We start from the raw sequence: 19605 nt of genomic DNA, 5'->3' as shown, positions 1-19605 counted from the left end.
ACGACTGGGACTCCTCAGTGTCTCCTTGTGCCTGGAGTTAGTTCATCTTCTTTCAAGTCCACTTAACTACTATCTTGTACAGAATGGTTTGTCTCGAGTAACTCTCCTGGAGCACAAATGCTGCTTCTTGGGAGCAAAGCAGATTATGGTGACAAACTTAGGCGTGGAGGGAGTATTTCCCCCATAGGCCTGTGTTCTGTAGGTGGGCGTGTTTAGAGCTGCACAACAAACACCTTCCTCTGTGTAGACTGAAATTAAAATTCTTTCTGAAGAAGTAGACTTGGTTTGGGGCTGAAAAGCGAAGCACAACCCTCCAGAGACTTTCAATAATGATGATAATGTATTAGAAAATTAAATAGTTTCTCCTCTTCTTTTAAGTCTCTTTTGTAGAAAAACTTACTTTAGACGGTGGGATGAATTGGGAAACATCACTTTCCTAACGCTAAGAATTTGTTCATGATCCAAACTCTTGCAGGGATCCATAGCTCGTGTATTTGCATTAAGAGTACCTTAATGATCTGCTTCTTTGAGTTAGTTGTGAACATGTTTGGTGTGGCAACACCTTCTTTATGATCTTTTAACCTCCCAAGCCTCCCACTGCCTTGTTAGTGTTACCTAGTTCATCCTTTTCCGTGAACCTTTGCGCTGAGCATGGTTTGCAGACTGTAGGAGGTCTTTGGCTTATAAGCTTGTAACTGAAAACAGCTCTGTTCTCAAAGTGCTTTGGTATATTTAGTGTGAGCATAAGACGCAAAACTCCTTAAGTACCCGAGTGGAAAAATTCTTAAAAAATATATTTTCTTCTCATGTACAATTAAATAAAACGTGAGCTTCTAAAGGTACTTCTGAAATGGCTTGAAATGCAGAAGGATTGTTTGCGCAGGTCTGTTGTATGTCTCTCTTTCTGCACAGATGGCTTTGCAGCGCTAGCGTATTGCCGCTCCAAACTGCTATTCGTGGATTTGAGGAGTCAATATTATATCAAGATGAAACAGGTTTATAAGTTTTTGGAATAACTGATGCACGTGCCTAGCGAGACCTTCTTGCTTTAGGAGGAGCCTGAGCTGGCCCAGGAGAGGAGAGCAGGAACAGGAACTGTCGGACAGAAAACTGCAAGGGCCACCAGTAATTTTCTCTCCTGCTGTTTTGATGGTAGCATGGTAAACTAATCAACTGTTCTGACAATTTGGGGAGACTTGAAGTATCAGCAGTCTAGTTTTTGACCTAGTGATGCCTACTGCTTTCTTTTAAACTCGTTTAATCCCATGGCTATTAGCAATGTCGGGAACAGGAAGCCTTTTTAGAGATGGACTCCACTGACTTGTGTTACAGGGATTACAACCTGTTCCCTTTTGTGTGTCTTTACACCCTCACTCGCGAAGCTGTTTAACCCTCCTTTAAAGAAGGTACGAAACCATTGCTGAGGGGCTGGGCGTGTGAGTTACCGCTATCTTAGTAGCAATAAACGAGATCGAGAGAGGGAAGACCACTGACGAGAGAATCAGGATATGTGGTGTTGCTCACTCCTGCAGCTCTGTCAGAAATGTTGTCGGTTACTGCCTACGTGTGTGTTCACATAGACCATTTGTACTGTGCAGGACCATTCTTTCCAGTTTTCTGTAATTGAAAAAAAATGATTATAATATTCCAGAGAGAAGATGCCCAGGGCCTCTTGTGGTTTCTGTGTGCAGTTTGTTAGAATATCAAAGCAAAATTCAAGGGGATAGACTGACAGGGGTTGAGTACAGACTGAAGGAAGACTGGTTGGGGCCGTAAGATGAGGGACTGAGTGTGCGGGGAGAGAATAGGGTGAAGGATGGAGAGTGGACTACTTGAGAGCGAGAGGAGTAAAGGAGAGAAGCAAGTAAGGAGCGGCGTAAAATGATGAGGGGAAATTTTGCGGAATAATAATGGGAGAGGTTATGGATGAAGGGGAAGACTCTATGTTTGTGCCTCTAAATAAGAAGGCACGTCCTTGTGTCTAGGAGGACATACCAAAGAGAAGGAGAAGTGACAGGTTGATTCTGCGGCCGACGTGGTGGGTGACTTCCCTAAAGCACGTAGACCATGAGCAAGACCTAACTTGCTTTTTGAAAACGTTATGGTTTAAAGCAAGATTCTGACTTTATAGATCCCACTGGTTTTGATTCTTGTTTGCAGTATTCTGTTTCATCCTCAAGGGATGTGAGCAGGGGTGGGAGTATTATGAAACAAATTAACTTGATTATTTGGGGTGGGGCAGGAGGGTGGCAGCTTTGTTTTAACATAGCAAATTGTTTAAAAGCACAGCCAGCTAATGTAGTTAAGAGTAGCCACTATGGTTTTTGATATTGATTTCTTTCCTCACCTTGTTTTCTTACAATTTGAGAAAAACCATCTTGAGCTATAGTGAACAAACAGAGGATATGGATAAAAGAGCTTCCTTTAAATAGGGTTTGAACTTCTCTTTTAACTTGCCGCTATTTTTTTGGTTTACATTCTTTGATTTCTCTTCATTTTCATTGAAATAAAAACTCTTAAGGTGTGAATTTTCTGCCTTTTAGCTTAAAATGATTGGATGTTACATGCTTGTTGTGTCATCTGTTTACAATACATTTTGTGCTAAAAGATTTATTTTTAGCTGGCTAAGTAAAATCGCTAGTTGCTGGAGTTGTTGTCATAGCAGCAATCTTAACAGATAGGCTGATCCTATTTAGCTTTTGCAGCCAAAGAGCGACCGTTAGGCAACAGTTTGACAGTTCTGCAGTTATTTTTCTAAAGATGGAAATTGTGCTGGTGGTGCTGAATTTTTTTTGGTCCTACTTTAAAATACTTCTTTCTGTAGGTGTGCAGAGTTTGATTCAACCAATGTATTTTCATCTAACAGAACTTAGGAGAACTTTGAATACCTACACAACATGTGAAATTCAGGGTTTAAGTTTTATTTGGTAGAAACTTGAAAATAAGTTTCATGGCGGAGAATATTGCAAGTTTCTTTGGTGATTATATTTTTTTTTATTAAAAGGTGTAAATATTCTGAAAGAAAAATGCCAAGCTAGAGGACAGAATCATGCATCATTTATTTGGCACTAATTTTAAGTTGTGGCACGCAGGGCAAACGTCACTGAAGTACTTTGGAGGTTATTTTTTATAAAATGCAATGCCTGGGTTAGATTACAGTTCAGTAATTCAGTTTCTTTTTAATATGAAGAAAAAAAAAGTGCTTTTATATTGACAAGCAAAGGAATAGTATTTTCAGATTAGTCTGTGAAAAAAGGCGTGACCGCTGTAGGTCTCGGCTGTTACAGAATTTCAGTTACTCTTAAACATCCGTCTGAATGCAGCTGCTGTTGTCTGAGGTTAGAAGTGAACTTGCTGTGAGGAATTTCTCCTGTCTGTCAGATCATCTTTCAGTCAGGTAGTATTGGACCTCAGTTGTTTTCAGTGGTGTTGAGCAAGTCTTACACCTCAAACTCTCTCTCTTAAGTATCTTAATTTTTAAATAAATGTGTTTAAGTGCCTGAGTTTAATGCTAAGAGAAGGTTTTGACTGTTGGTGGCTTAAAGAGTGCTTCAGATATGATTGAGAGTCAAAAATCTAACCTTCCAATCGCTTTTTTTTTTCTTTTTTTCCTCCAGCCCTACTTGTAAGAAAGTATTGTTATCATAGGAAGGCAAACCATCACATCAGGCTTATTCATTTCCAATGAATCATGGTAACATTCATCACATACCTCCCCATTCTGGGTTACTCTGGGGAACAGTCCAGCACATCACTTCCCAAACTTGATGCAAAGCCGATCCGAGAGTGGCAAAAATTAGTTCTCTAACTCTTTGACTGGTATAGATTTGATATTATGCCACTATTTTGTGGGCTGGTAGAGAGAAATCTAACTAATTAATCTGGTAGAACCTCCCAGTAGATAAATGAAGTGCCATATACCCACAAATTTTAATGTTCGAGTTATATTACAGCTTTTGAGTGGGTCAAGAAGCTTGGCGCTGTGAAAAAGCAGAGCTCGTGTTGTGGTCCCACCACCTGAAACTCCTGCCTCTTCATCCCTTTTGCCTTCCTGCCACGCATCTGCTTGCCCTGAGCGCTCACGTTCATCTGAGTCTACTTTGTCTCCCTCCACTACTCCAAACTTACTAACCTGGCAAAAGCTTAGTTTTAGTCTAGGTTAACTTGCAGGCTAGCACGCTGAACCAGCTGGGAGAAGGGGCTGTTGAGCAGCAGAGCCCGTTGCTTTGAGGTAGGGACTCTGGGCGGGAGGCGATTCGGAAGAACTGAGCCCCAACAGGTGCATCGAGCCCTCGCTCCCCTGCTCATCCTCATCTGTCCTGCCCGGGCTGTGCTGGCCCCAACGCCCAAAGGTTTTGCACCAGCAGCGGGTGTTCGTGTGGCCCACGGCGGGCTGGGGGAGGAACTGAGACGGTTCAGTGTGAGGGGAGGTGGCAGATCCTTCTCCTGGCTCGCACGTGTCTGCGCAGGTTATTCTGCTCCTCGGCGCGTGGTGCGGGAACAGAAATGCCCCGGTGGAGTGAGGGAATGGTAGGAGAGCGTGTGTGGTTTACAGCAGTGCCTGCTTACTCCTGCTTGAAGCGTTCTTTAAACTACAGGCCGAGAGCTGGAAACGGGTTGACTGTCCTCTGCGCTTAGATGAGACCTGCTCTCTCTCAAGGCCTGGATGTTTCCAGGGATATTTATATACATGGGACAAATAGAAAAGTGTTCTCTGTTAATGTGTTTAATTGATGGTTTCGTGACATGGGGGCAGAACTGTTCCTCCTCCTGGTCCGCAGCGTTCAAAAGGCACCGACTGAAAGGCCAAGCTTGCAGTCGGCTCTGCGCCCGTCTCACTGGACTTGGGGACACGCTTCTGTCACTCACCTCCTGCCTCTGTTTCTGTGTTTCAGGCAAAGTCGTGCATTTGTCATATGTGCGGTGCCCACCTGAACAGACTCCACTCTTGCCTCTACTGTGTCTTCTTCGGCTGTTTTACAAAGAAACATATTCACGAGCACGCGAAGACAAAGCGACACAATTTAGGTAAGCCGTCCCCCTGATACCCTCGCTGGTGCTTGGGAGCTCGCTGTAGCATTCCTGGCAATTCCAGACCTGTAAGGTGATATTTTCTTGCAGCTACCTCATTAGACAGGGTGATCAATTTTGTTTGTGTTTTGGGTTAGTTTAGTGGCATTATTTTCAACTGTGGTGCTTGAGCTTCCACTGCATTGCAGATAAGTTTTTGTTCACAACTTAAAATTTAAATTGTTACTGTTTAGTATCTCAGTATTTATAAATTAATGTCATATATCCTGAAAAATAATAAAAATGTGTGTAGACAGTTTTTTTTTTTTCCTAAGTGTGAAAAATAGTGCCCTCAACTACAGCATTTATTTCAGCAGGGTCATTTTCACTTTTTTTTTGTTCTTGCTGAGGAAGAAAAAGCATCATTCCTATCACCAAGAAGACTAATCAAGTAACAATCAGAATTATTTAAACTTTAAAGAAATTTTTAGCTTTTGTCTTTTTCTTATTTCAAGTGGAGTCAATAGCCTAAGGAATAAGAAAACAATTTAAGTGATACAGTGTAGCTTTTCTTCAACTGCCTCAAAATCATTGGTAAAATGCCAACCATTTCTTTTATTCTATCAGCTCTGGTGCTGCATAATGTTAAAAACCCAAAGCATTCAGTTTCATTTCAAGTTACTTACAGGTTAGAACATTTTAGAGTTCTAATGCAAAATCCTGATGATTTTATATTGAAGTTCTGGTTGTGTCAAAATGGGTGTGTACAGTTTTGCTTGGTGTACAACGGAATTTTTCTTCAAATGAAAATATGTTCGTGATGGAGCGATATAGGAAACGAGGGACAAAAGGCATTGCTTTACGGTACAAATTTTGTCTTTGTCTGTGTGACCACCATTCTCATTTAATTTACCCTAAGTGCTTATGGAGCAAATTGTCTTTATTTCCCGTGAAGACAAAGGTGATCCAGAAGGCCAATGGTGCTGCGTGCTCCTGTGAAGCACCAATTACTCTAAACTTGGATGATTTCTGGTACAGCGTATACAGGCATAAAAACCCCTTTTGTGTCAGTGGAAGTTTATGGCCAGGTTTAAGTTTTTAAAAAATACAGTGCTAAATGGAGACCATGGACAGTATTTGCCTGTTTATCTGTGGATACTGTGTAAACATCGTAATATTTTTTACCACTAAACTTACCATATTTATGGAGAACCTTTTAAAAGAGCCTTATAGTTGCCCGTGTTGTGAGCTGTTGTTTATCTACGTATTTGGGAAGCCTAAATTCTTCAAGGTAATTTTGGTGCAAGATAGAATTTGCTGCTGTCTCCTGTAGTGCTATACCTCCTGTTTCCTTAAAGGAAAACCAAAACTGGACCAAGAGGGAGGTTCTTTGAAGATGTGTTCTTGCTTAAAGACTTGTAGTTATTGTCATGGCACTAGACAATGAAAAATGTGTTCGATTAGTTACTTCCCAAAGGAAAGTCTTTGGATAAAAAGGGTAAGAGTTATTTTTACAAGGCAAAGTACAGAATACGATGTTGTATTATCCCGAAAAGGATTCTTTTGCAGCTAAATATAATGTACTCAGTGCACAAACGCAGATAACATGAGGACTGTACAACCAATTGCTTAATTTCTTGGAGATTCCTTTTCTCTTTTTTTATGTATGTTTTGGTGTTCAATTTCTGGCTGCATTTGAAATGAGCTGTAAAAATATTTTTGTAGGTTTGCTAGTGCTTTAGGTTGCTTTTAGGGCTGCAGTTTTTGTTGGGGAAATAACATCTGATAGGCAAAAACAAGCTAAGTGCTTTGAAATTTTAAAACGGACCAGGAATTATTTTAAAACACTTGGTGACTTTTTGCTGAGCCAACAGCAGTCTCCATGGAGACTAGCAGGAACTGCACACTTAATCACAGTTCTCAGAAATATCATAGATTTCAGCTGTAACAGCTGTCTGAGCACTGGAAGCGGTGTTTTTACAGCTAACTGCTGTCTGGTTTGGGAGGCTTCAGGATCAGAGTCCAGAGCGTTCTTAAAATACATCCCTTGTTATTTCTGCTTCCCCGAGCAATATCAATTAGACACACTCTGACCTCATAGTGATACCTGTGCTCCGCTTGCATCTGTTTGTCTATTCAGTGTATAATAATAATTCTGTACTTAATATATTCCTCAAGCTGCGGATGTGGGTGAAGATCCAGCTATGTGAGCTACTTTTTTAACATCTCCATGTTGCGCAGCCTCTGCTAGTCGATCATCGTGCTATTTCCACTGCATTGGGAAACCTTAATGCAATGTCAAAATTTTTCTAGAGGTGTGAAAACCTTTGGAAAGAGGTAGATAAGACTGACCTTTCCAGGACTTTGAAGACTTGGGACTCTTAAAACTTTTTCCTAATCTTTTTCAGTGCGGTTTTCTTATTGTGTAGACATCCCTCATCTCTGTCCTCGCCTTCCCCCAAGTCATGAAAATAGTGTCAGTTAAACACCCGTGGGGCTGTTCTAGGACTGCTTGGAGATACTCTTGTGTCGGAAGATGTAGCATGTGAAGGAGCTGCCAGGAGGAGATAAGGCAGGGCTGTCTGTCCATGCCCTCCTGGAAGGTACTTGATGAAAATCATGATAATAGACATCTGATTACAGCTCTGAAATCCAGCAGCTTAGGCAAAGTGGTATTCTAGTCTGTGGACATTGCTACTTCAGGGAAGAGTTTACACTATCAGAATTTTAACAGGGAATCTTTAATTCTTCCTTTTTTCCTCTCCTCTCAATTTCATAAAACACGTTTCACTTTTTTGTAGTGGTTGTACTGGCTGAAGCTGTCCCATAAATATCCAGCCTTCTGCCTGACGGTGGTCAACAGAGGGAGCTTAGAGAATAGGCAGCAGAGCAGTTATTAAGCAACTTTTCCCTTGTTCTGCACTCTCTTTTTCTACTACTCGTTCTGAAAACTTTGAAGAACTAGGAGACTGCTTCTGGGTGCTTGTGTTCAGTCCCTGCCAGTAGCCTGTCCAGTGTAAAGTCTGCTTCCTTTTCGACACAAGCAGAGGCAGCGAGTTCCACCTTTTTTCTGAGCCCTGTGAAGAATTTGTGTGTGTTTCTGGTTTGTTTTGCAATGGATCTTGTAACTTTACTCTGTATTTCTTTTGTGAGGAATTTTTTCTTTTCACTTTAGTTCTACCTGTGGTGATAACTCTTCATATTGATAAAGTTTGCTGTCAGCTTCTGTTCTTAGTTAATACTTACATAACTTCTGTTTTGTGTTTCTTAATATGCAGTTCAACACTGAGCTGATGTTATTCAAGACTTGTACTCAGTGACTCCAAAATTTTCTTTCCTGAGTGGTAATTGTTACTCCTCTACCTTCAGTGATTATTTGTTAAAGTGTCATGAAATCCTCCTGGAGCTTTTTGCAAGCTTTGCATTTGGTTCTTCTAAATGAATGCATTCTGTTAGCACGCTTCGTCGTCTTCCTGCATCATCTTTCCAAATCGAGTTCCAGGACCTGGGGAATCCGCTGGTGGTTTCTGTCCTTGTGAAAACTGACAGTCCCTTCCTCCTCTTTGTACAGTTGCTCAGTGAAGGAAAATGCATAATAACTTAGTGCCAGAGTAGCAGGAACGGGAAGATGGCTGTGAAGGGTAGCTCTAAGAGAGGTTGGTGCTGTAGAGTTCATCTCGAAACTCTAGCAGTGATATTCTTTTATTATTTCCTATCTGAGACGGAAAAATCCTAGGCAGATGCCACATAAAGTTCTAACATTGTCTCAGAGTGAATATTTTCTGTTTCTATTCCATAACAATTAAAAGATTAAAAGGAGGATGTCAAGTGAGAAAAAATTTTGAGAATGGAGTATTTATGTTATTTTACCTCGCAGTTTTCCCCCACATGCTTTTATAGATATAAAAGTGTGTATATATATATACATACACGTATATGTATACATATATTATTTGTATATATGCACACAACTTAGCTGCAATGAAAATCACCAGTAGGAGTTTTAGGAAAGTCTATTATAGATAATCATTCTGAGTCGGCTCTAAGGTCCTGTTCTCTTAAAGAACGGAGGCTTATGAAATGGCAGGACTGAGGTTCAGTGCTTAAAAGACCAATCAAGAAACAGTTGGAAGACTGAGGTACTGTTCAATTTCTAAGCAGACTGGTAAACAGTTCACTTCAGAATTAATGCTACATTCATTATTTATTAGATCGCAAACTGTTTGTTGAGCAACTGGGTTTTTTTCTAAGTATATGCTGATGTAAGGTTTAGTCCAAAAAATACATTTGTGGTGAGACAAACTGGGTGGGTAAGCATAATAATAATACTCATAGATTAAATTGAGGATTTTTTGATAGATTTCAAAAAGCTTCTACTTTCCCTAGAAAACAACTAAATTTTTTCATCTGATTCACCAGCAACATGACAGAAAGCTGATTTCTACATCTGAAGTGGGTCAAAGGAGAAAAATCTGGTTCCTGCTGTTAATGCATACCTGTCTGATGAAATGTAATATGTAGAAACAGAACAATGACGTGAAGGAATGACAGTAAAAGTTGTTTATTATCATTTGAGTTGGAAGGTATTGACTGCAGTGTTAATTCTGCATGATGGCAGTAGGTTTCTTCTGTAAACAGAGATTTCTGTTATACTCTGTGAGGGACAGTTAAAGCTGTTCCCAGCATAGCCTGTTGTGGTGCTAGAGCAGCAGTTTGGTGAGTCCCTCTGCATCTGGGCTCAGAAAGGGGTTGAAAAGGTCATCTGGGCTTTTGAGAGCAGCCTCTTCTAATATTTTGCTTGGTGGTGGTGTCAAGAAAAGTCTGTTAAGGAAGGGAAATGGAAAGCAGCGTACGGTGTCTTGGCAGTTCTGTCAGAGATGGATTGTGTTGGACTAATATGTCTTTTTGATGATAGAACTGGTTTTCTTAGAAAAATTAGATACACTGCACCTATTTTGTCTGGATCAAGTGAAGAATTTGACATTTTGCCCCTTTGGAAATTATTACTTGAGGTGGAAGTGACAGGGATTAATGTAAGAATTGTGGTCTGTGTGAGACAGGATAAAGGGACACTGATGAAGAAACTGAAAGCAGAGTGTGTAGGATGCACAGTCTTTGCTAGCAGAGCTGATCCTGGTTTACTGCTGTTTTCTAGTAATTGAAGAGAAAGGATTGTATCTGTTTACGAAATTCATGGCGGTCACAAAGTGAAGTGGTATTGCTTATACTGAGGAGGGCTAGAGAGTCCTGTGATAAGAACTAAATAACCGTATTGACTGCAGGAACAAAAGTGAGATGAAACTTGACAGCAGAAAGTACAAACTCTTTGTACTTCAACATAACAATACCCTTGTGATGTCAACCAGAGGATCCTGATTGGAAATGGAGGAGGAGGAAAACGGTTTGGATTTGCAGGTCAGCTCTAGGGTGTGGTTTTGAAGCTCCAATATTCCTCATGGCCATTAAAAATATCTGCTCTTCTAGGATGCGTTGTGCAAAGGATCGCAGGCAAATCCTTATTTGCTCATGTGATGCACATTCCAGTGTGGCATTGCTATAGCTTAGCTCAAAGTTTGAGCCAGACTGAGCGTGTAAGGCGACATCGGGCATTTATTTGTCGCAATCATCTTCTGCTAGGAGTGGCTCTGGAAAGTGCAGGTGGTTGTAAGCTCCTGCAAGCCAACTCTCAAAAGCTCTTCTTAGGATAAGCAATAACTCCTGAGGACTTCTGTGTACACCTGGAATATTTTTAGCCTGCAGAAAGCCAGCCTCCTGAATATTTACTTGCATATTGCCAGCTCTGCATGCATCTGCTTGCCTCGGACCGAACTACTAACTTTTCCGCAGTTCCGGATCTTACTACTGCTTTTACTAAAAATAGCGTTTTGAGGTATGTGTTCACTGTTGATCTAATGAGAATGTGCAGATGCATACAAGCAGTTTGTATCATATGGAGCAGCTTGGTGGCTGTGACCTGGGGATTCTGTCCCCGGTTTTCGGAAACAGAAAAAAAAACCTGACAAGTTTAAGTCGGGAGCATTTAACAGTTTCTCTACCTGAGTAACGTGTTGTGGGATCAAGAAGAGGTGCTTTAGGCAGGAGAATTTAATTCTTTTCGGTTTTCAAAGGTTTGCTTCAAACAGGGGAACTGTTGAAGGTTGTAGGGTCAGAGAAGGGCAGGGAGAAGACTGACAAAAGGCAAAATATATTTTATAATAGGGAGTGCAGGTACCTTACAGATATACTGCGGACTCCTCTGTAGTGTACTGGGTGCCTGGACACCACATATGAGTAGCATGTGTGTGTGTGTGGTACGTATTTCTGAATGAGGTCAAGGAACTGGAGTTAATATTCTGCTCATAATAAATGAACGTAACATGTTTTGACACACCATGGTTCCTCTAAATTACCAGTTAAAAACATTTTTGGTGTCTAGATTCCACAGGGATACTAGGACGTTTTTCCTTCATCGTATCTTGCCTGGCGTGAATTCCCACGCTGAGGTAGGACAATACTCTAAACCATCACAGAGGCGAGTGTACAGTGAAGAGACTGGCCCTTTGGCTCCTGGTTTTATTTAAAAGATTTGCAGAAAACCATCGGGTATTTGCTGGGTTTGGATTGCAGGCAGAATCCTCCTGAAGTCTTCAAATTCTAGATCCGTGTGGGGGCAATAGGCATCTTGGAGGCTTTAGAGCACAACCCTCAAAAACGTTTCTTATCTGTGGGCTGCTGCTTTAAAACAATAAAAAAGTACTGAAAAGAATAGAATGGCTTTATCTCAAGTATTAGGGGAACAAAATGCCCTTTCTCTTAAATATTGAATGTGGGGGAGAGGTTAACTGTCAGCCTGGATTTTTACGTGTATTAAAAGATTGGGCATGTGATGTTGCACTTTGGGCAACAAAAGGAGGTTGGGGTTTGGTTTTGTGTTGTTTGGTTTGGTTGTGTTGGTTTCCCCTCCTGAAAGTAATTTCAGTGGAAGCGAGGTTTGATCACCATTTAGCAGGACTAGCTTCCTCTGGGTTTTTCCTTTTTAAATGTGTGACTGGGAGATTTGATAAGGCTACGATCACCCTGATAGACATTGAGAGGATAAGGGAGAAGCGTGAATAGCCCTTAATGTGTCTGCTTACTGTTCCTGGAAAAAGCCCAAATATGTAAGTTGATTGATTGATTGATTGATGTATCTAAGGGGTCTGCTACCGGATTTTTAGTCTTTTGATTTGGGTGATTTTTACGTCCTGTGTGGTTTTTTTGTTTATTTTTGGGGGCGAGGGGAGTGTCATGGTGTTTGTTAGGGAGTTTTTTGGTTTGTTTCTTATTAAGATTAGTAAGATTATTTTATCAGTTAAGGAATTCTGACCTGTGATGCAGGTTCTGTGTGCCAGGAAGACAGGAGGAAGGCAGACAGATACTTGATTGGTGCTACTGTGTGAGATACAAGTGGGGAGTTGGCTGAAGTTTATCAAATCGCTTCTTGTGATCTTGAGACTATTATCTGCAAGTGGTTGAATGATTAACATTTAAGGTGAAAAATTAGGGAGTATGACTTAGCTTAGGATGGTGACTTGGAATATTGTCTAAAAGAATTACCGATTTAGTCTCCTTTGTTACAGAAGTTGAACAAAATGTAGGTGACTTGCATAGAATATGAGTGTGTGTTGAATTCAGGTTGATGACATGCCAGGATTGAGTCACAGAAATTCACAGTGGAATTAATTCTGATACAGGTGAAAATTGACCTGAATACTGAGTTGCTGTCGCTTTTGTTCTGCTTGAATGCAACCAGTGTTCCAGGGAAGATGATACCGGAACATGATTTACAGCTCTGTTGTATCTGATGGAAAGCTTCAGATATTGGGGTGAAGTATCCCATTTTCAGCTGAGCAGCACGAATCCTGTTCACTTGGGTCTTTTGAAAACTGAACATGCAATTTTCTTAACTGGGTGGGGCGTGCACGTGCACTCTGCGGATATGGCACGCTTCCCTGCCTTTTTTTTTTTTATGTGTTATTGTTACATTCCCATCATCTCTGATCTTTTAACATTTTCGCAAGGCCGTCAGTAGCAAAGTAAAGCACTCGGGATTAAACAAAACACTTGACTCGGCTCTCAGATGGAGAGTTCGAAGAACTTTTCTGTCTGAAATTCAGCTTTCACCCCTGAGCTGCTGTCTTTTGAAACTTACTCTCACTTGTACCAGTAGATACAGTTGCCCTCATTCCCACGTGACCTTCTGTGATTATTTCTCCAGGCCGATGGCTTTATTTTTAAAAGAAAAATGAGATATCTTTTGACTTTTTCTCTTTTGCGTTGCAGCTGCCTAGAATTACGTGTATGAAAGAGCATGAGGAGATCTTACTTTAAATTAAGGGTAGCCTGTTTTCAGCATAGAAGGTATAAAAGCGAAGAAAAATGTTACATGCCAAGAGGCCTTTTCATTCTTAAGTTATTTTTGCCTGTGATCCACTAGTAGTTATTCTCAGTTCCTGAAATGGGAAACTAGATAGATCAAATTTAATAAAATTAATTTAGGATTCTTTCAAGTTTCTTCTGATTTTTCCCTATTAAAAAAAAAAAAGATGTATTTCTATTGAATGTATGTTTTGGTTTTTCATTCTAATCAATTCTGTATGTGTATTAAGGTAAAACTGAACTAAAGTACACTGATTTCAACCCCTCACGAGAGGGGTAACAGTGGTGTTAGGAAAAGCAGGTACTGGAAGGTCGGAGTAGGAGCTGTTCTGGAGAAGCCTCTTAAAAGAGATGTTTGTCATGAAGAATGTGAGGCATCAAGGCCGAGGTGGCAGCAGATTAATCTGAAACACCCAGGTGTTGTTTCTAGGTTGGTAGTTCCCAAACTTTTGATGAATTTGAGGCCCTGTTGTGTTAGTTTTGTGATCCCAAGTACTTACACGTATGATGAATGTGGTACATGTGCATTCTCATGCTTTACTGTCGTAGTGTATTTCCAGGATTTTCTGGTCAGGTGTTCCGGTTTGGGGTAGGGCTTCACAGCAATTTTGTTAACAAGAAGTTTTAGCCTGCTGCTATTTCAAGGGAAAAATTCCAATTCTCCTAATTTGAAACAATTAACTCAGGAACTTTGCTGATAGAGGTTTTTTCCTAAGATCCTGAGAGTGAGCAGCTGTGTTTTGGCTTTCGTGAGAAACTCCTGCCCTTCCTTTGTGCCCTACCCAGGCCCGTTCTGCCGCCTTCTCACTGGTGCTTGAGGTAATTTGTCTAAAACCTGCTGCAGCCTTTTTAATGACATTGGAAGTGTTGGCATATATACAACCGTATTGTTCACTTCAGTGTGCTGGAGAGAGGACGTATTCTCAAGGGTCCTTAATCAGGCACCGCACAATTACGGCTTTTACTCCCACCGGTGTTTCTGTTCAACTTTCTGATTCTTTACCCCAGAAATTCATTCTGCTCTGAACGAGTGGTTTGTGTAAGGTGGGCTCTTGGTGGTTTTGAATTTGACATCTATACTTCATCACTCACGCATGTAAATCCAGAAAGCTGAGAATAGTAGGGAATCCTCCGAGCACAACCCATGCCGGCCCTTTCTGATGGTAGATTGAAAGAATTAGTGCTCACAAAGAGTCCTATTTATTTAGTGTTCTGCCAGCCCCATTCTAGATTTGGAAAGGAGATGTCTGTGGGATCTTCAAATCTTGGTCTCCATATTTTTTTTTTAATTTTGTGTTTTGAGACCAGGATGTTGGATTTTCAACAATACTTTGTGCGTAACTGGTAGGGCAGTAGGTAATGGAGTAAATATTACATAAATCTTAATACTCTATAGCTTGTGATCCACTCTTAAAATTGCATATTGGTTTGTTACTGATGTCCACTGCAGCTAAGGTTCTTATCCCCTTTTGTGATGTGTTGCTAAAGAAGTTTATTAAGTCCTCCAGGGACCAGGGTGAAAGTTTTGGTGTTTGGACATGACACGAGATAATGCACAGTCTTTATCGTCTTCTGCAAACTGATTGTGGTCCAAACAGACAAAAGAACAGAGTATGCAAGCAAGATGACAGCCAACAGACATTATGTAAACTTGTTGAAAATAATTGTTCCCTTTAGTACGGTGAGAAGTAAGGAGTAGTTTGACCTAATCACTGAAAAAGTGATTTTGAAAGGAGGAGGAGGGGGAAAAACAGGGTGCACAGGACTAAAGGAGAGGGCTAGCAACTACAGGATGGATGAGATGTGGTTAGAATAAGCCTTCCCAGGCTCACTGGATTTACAGGAAATCTTCCCGCGAGCACCGGCCGGCACACTAATGGGGAGCGCGGAGACTTCACCTCTGTTTGCCCGATGAGCCCGACGGCAGAATTCCTGATGCGTGCCGTGTGCTTTGGCTTATTTATGGCTCCAGAGTGATTCATTGTTGTTTCTTGCAGGCCACCTAATGTGGCAACGGTTTCCTTTAAGACAAGTTTCTACTGTAGCAGGTTTATTTTTAATAATGCTATTTATCTGAAAGTAAAAGGAATTTTGGAATTAAAATAAATGGAGGATATATTCTTGGGGGAGAATGGTAATGTGTTTCTCAGCTGTCTGCTGGTTGCAGATTGTGTTTTAGCTGGCTGAGAATTTTAGTGCCCACTGTTTTTTTTCCTTACTTTCCTTTGATTATGACTTTTTTCCCGTGTATATGTACTGAAAATAAGCAATTTTTAATGATCAGTGTGCACTTACTACTTCCTCAGTATATGTTAAGGCAAAATAGAATTTATCAGTTAGCTGTTTTGTTTCATTTCTTGGCTTTCTTTTGTTTAGGGTTGTGTAAGAAAAATATTTTTAACATTGGTCAGTGTTCATATGCCCATTCTAAAAAGGCAACTGAAACCAGAAAAATTGAGACGCATCTAACATGTGGAACGAACTGCTCCGGAAAACCATTCCCATGGACAAATATCTTTGAGTTTTGAGTGCTGTCTTCTGTTTGAGCCTTCACTGGGGTTTTAAATAGGTGCTTTCTAATTAATTTTATGACTTTGAGTAGAAATTACCGAAGTCTTGGTAAAAGGCAATTCAGACTTACACATCGAATCCTAGAGTCTTAGTTCTGCAGGTGTTGTAGCCTGTCACTGTAATTATGCCTTTTGGTTACTTATGTCTTCGCAAGGTGTGTTGTGAATTACAAACAGTTTGAAGGCAGCTGATGTTTTGTTGTTTTGTGCAATTTTCTTGCTGAGCCAGAAGCAACTGAATAACTGATACTGTAACTGGAAAAATTTCTCAGTTTTTTTTTTTTCTCTTATTTTCCCTCCAGATTCTAAGGTACAGATTTTACTTTTTGTGGACTGCTGAGAAGAAGAAGATGCCCGACTTGGAAGTCTGCTTTAACGTGTCTTCTAGTTTATGAACTCACGTCTCTTTCTTCCTCCCTCCCCAACTTCCCTTCTGTTTTGCAGCCATAGACCTTTTGTATGGGGGTATATACTGCTTTGTGTGTCAAGATTACATATACGACAAAGACATGGAACAAATTGCCAAAGAAGAACAACGAAAAGCTTGGAAATTACAAGGTTTGGTTTTCCTGCCTGAATTTCTTGTTTCCGTTTTTAATCATACCTGTCCCTCCCATTTGTCAATGGCAAAAACCAGTAATGGGAAGAAAGAGCTCTTTAGAGATAGTAGCGCAAGCTGTGGGAGAGAGCAATGGCTAGCTGTTACTTCCCAGGAGTTAGACTGTTGGTTTAACACGTGCGCCGCACCTAACTGTAGCAAAAATAGTTTATTTTTAATTGCAAAAAAAAAAGAATAGAAAAAATATCTAACATTAATCCTGCAAAACTTGCATAATATCAGAGTCAGATCTGTATTAGGTAGAAAATGTAACAGTCTGCTCCTTTAGGCTTATTTGTGTGATATAGGCAATCTGTCTGTTCCCCTCACATGAAATGCCACCCTTGTGTGTGATTTTTTTATTTATTTTATTTTTTATTTTTTTAATGGAACGTGCCAGCTTACACACCTGTGCTTTCGTGGTACACGCACAGTATCTATGTAGAAATATTTACACACAAATATATGTACACACATTTGTTTTATTCAGTTTGCTTTCCCTAATTTTTTCTTTTTTAGCCTTCACCCCAACAGTGGTTTCTCACTACCAGTGTACAATGACAGGTAAGAGGCGTGGGCTGGCGACGCACTTCACTAACAAGCGTCCCTTTGCTGATTATCCTGCCATTTTAGACATGAATCTCAGTTAAGAATGCCAGTTTTATCGTGCAAATTGTTTTCCTCTTGTTTGGATATGTTCCAATGATTGAATAATTACAGCGGACTTGAGTTCATATGCCCTTTCCTTGACAGAACTACTCCAAAATGAACCTTTTCTCCTTTATTTTGTTTTATTTTTTTTCTGGAAAGGAAGTAGCATTTATCTTGAACTGAGTAGTTTTTAAGCATCAGTTACAAAAGCTTGTCATCTTCCATTTCCAGTGGCCTCTAGGGGGTATGTTTTCTTAAAGTGGAAAAGTCTTTACGTGAAGACAGACGACTTCTGTCTCGTAACGTCTCTGACTGAATCCATGGCATCCTGTTTCAATGTGACAGCCTTAGTCAGGGCTGATATGACTTCAAACCATTCTTAACCTCATTTCCAACTTTAAAAATAGCAGCTACCATCGTATTAACTAGAGCTTTTCTGATGGCGTATCAAAACTATAGCTGCTTTTACTTAGTTCCTACTAGAGATCTTGTTCTACGTTCTGCTTATTCCTCGTTTTGAGGGAGTTGAGTCAGGTGGAAGGAGGAGAGTAAGATTACCAGTGAGTCCTAGAACAAAAAATACACCTTCAAATGCTTTAGCACAAAGCACCGTATTTTTTAAAGTGAGGCAAAACAGAAGCACATTTTTAAACCTTTTGTTTAGGCTCTGCACCTCTTCTGGAAACTTCTTCAAACACTTACAAACCGTGGTGTTTTGGGCACCAAACAAATCGGTTACAAACCATAAAATTTCTTTGTGATGCCGTAGAAGAAGGTGGCCCTTCATTTGTTAATTTTGAATATGTACATTCAAAGAGCAATTTCTTAATTCCGTTATCCTTTGCAAATGATAATACCTGTGCCTTGTGGACTGAGGTGCAGGCCGTTGGTCCTCCAGTGGATGTCAGGCTGCTGTAGCTTATGTTCTCGAGTAGTTACAACTACAGGATGGTTCTTCTTGTCATCTTGGGACCACAGAGTTGTGTGGTGAAGGGAAGAATCACTGAGAAGAACTGCCAGGCAGAAAACCTCCCTTCTGCTGACTAACTGACCAACGAATGGTATATTAAATAAATATACACACGAACGCATATTTGGGTGAATATGCACGTTGCAATTTCTGTCCCCAGAGAACAAATCTATAATGACAAATGAAGTTGTAAAATGAAGGAATACACATTAAATTAGCGGAATGCACAGTATAGATTTTTTTTTTCTTTAAAAGCATGACGTAGGATCTTTTGTGGCTTTTCATCAGGAAACCATATGTGTTTCCCCACAAACTTATCTGAGGAATGAGAGAGGGAGATACGTGGGAGAAGGAATGGAGAACTATGTCTTCTTTTTTCCTCCTTTCTCCATTGCTTCAATTCCTTCCCTCCTTCCCATATTGACTCACGTTTCGTGAAAGATTACAAAGTATAAATGGGGAGGGAATGGTTCTTTTTCCAAACTGAACGTTCAGATTAGTACAAACCCCAACCTCAATGTCTTAGGTTTATGTTTCTACCCCAGAGTTAGTTTCTCTGAGGTAGCAATGCCAATTAAAAGAACTTAAGAAGTGGATCCAATCTGCAAAAACTGAGATTGGCTTAAAAAAAAATGAGATATCAACGTGGTGTATTTTCAAACTTCTATCCACATTGCTTAAACAGTATTAGTGTGTAATTTAGTAGGTGCTCACATAACAACATGATGCCTGGAGAAAAAACTTTAAGAAAAACCCCAAATATCATGACACTCATTTCATACTCTTGTAATATTAACTCTTAGTGTGATGAGTTCCCGTGTCCAGCTGTAGTTCAGAGTTATGTGATTATAACTCTGAACAAGTAGCAACTCTACCATTTTGTTTTATTTTATTTTTCCCTCTAGTGTTGAATGTCCTTTAATAAGGAGAGAGATGAGAATGTGTGGAGCCCTTCATTCTAATTAATGTTTGGATTGCTGGGAGGGTTAAAAATGGCTTTTGTGGAAGTGTAGCAAAGTAAACATTCTATATTAGTGATTACTTGCAAAATTGTGATCTCTATAAACTAGAGCCTTTATTGCTGTTTCTTCCACTCATCCATATGTCCCTGATAAAGTCTCTGAAAAATGATGATTTGCATATTTGACCTAATAAAATTAATACTTGGATGGAGATTTCACATGCTGACTGGAATCTCTGACTGTCTAATAGCATCACTCTTAAAATTATGAACTTTCACTCCTATAACGCTCCTTTCCTTTGATTGTAAATGGTAACCTGTGCATGTTGTGCAAATCTTTGTTTAAGGTAGTTTATATTGCAGTTTTTGGCATGTTTGTGGATGTTATTAAACCTTTTATTAAACCTTTTTCCTTCTTTCTATGTTT

General features: G+C 40.1%; 1 protein-coding gene across 1 annotated transcript in view; it reads left to right on the top strand.

Moving 5' to 3' along the window:
• Positions 1-4898: 4898 nt before the first annotated feature.
• The window catches only part of LOC104279493 (ubiquitin carboxyl-terminal hydrolase 22-A), a 69975-nt gene continuing 55268 nt past the window's right edge, over positions 4899-19605 (top strand). The window contains exons 1-3 of the mRNA XM_009876791.1: positions 4899-5028; positions 16443-16556; positions 17116-17160. Of these exons, the coding sequence (XP_009875093.1) occupies positions 4917-5028; positions 16443-16556; positions 17116-17160 (271 nt within the window). The 5' untranslated portion in view covers positions 4899-4916. The remainder of the gene's footprint in view (positions 5029-16442; positions 16557-17115; positions 17161-19605) is intronic.

Source organism: Apaloderma vittatum, unplaced genomic scaffold (genome assembly GCF_000703405.1).
Source record: "Apaloderma vittatum isolate BGI_N311 unplaced genomic scaffold, ASM70340v1 scaffold14299, whole genome shotgun sequence".
NCBI lineage: Eukaryota > Metazoa > Chordata > Aves > Trogoniformes > Trogonidae > Apaloderma > Apaloderma vittatum.
The sequence above is the reverse complement of the archived record's forward strand: the minus strand, read 5'-3'. Positions and strand labels throughout refer to the sequence as shown.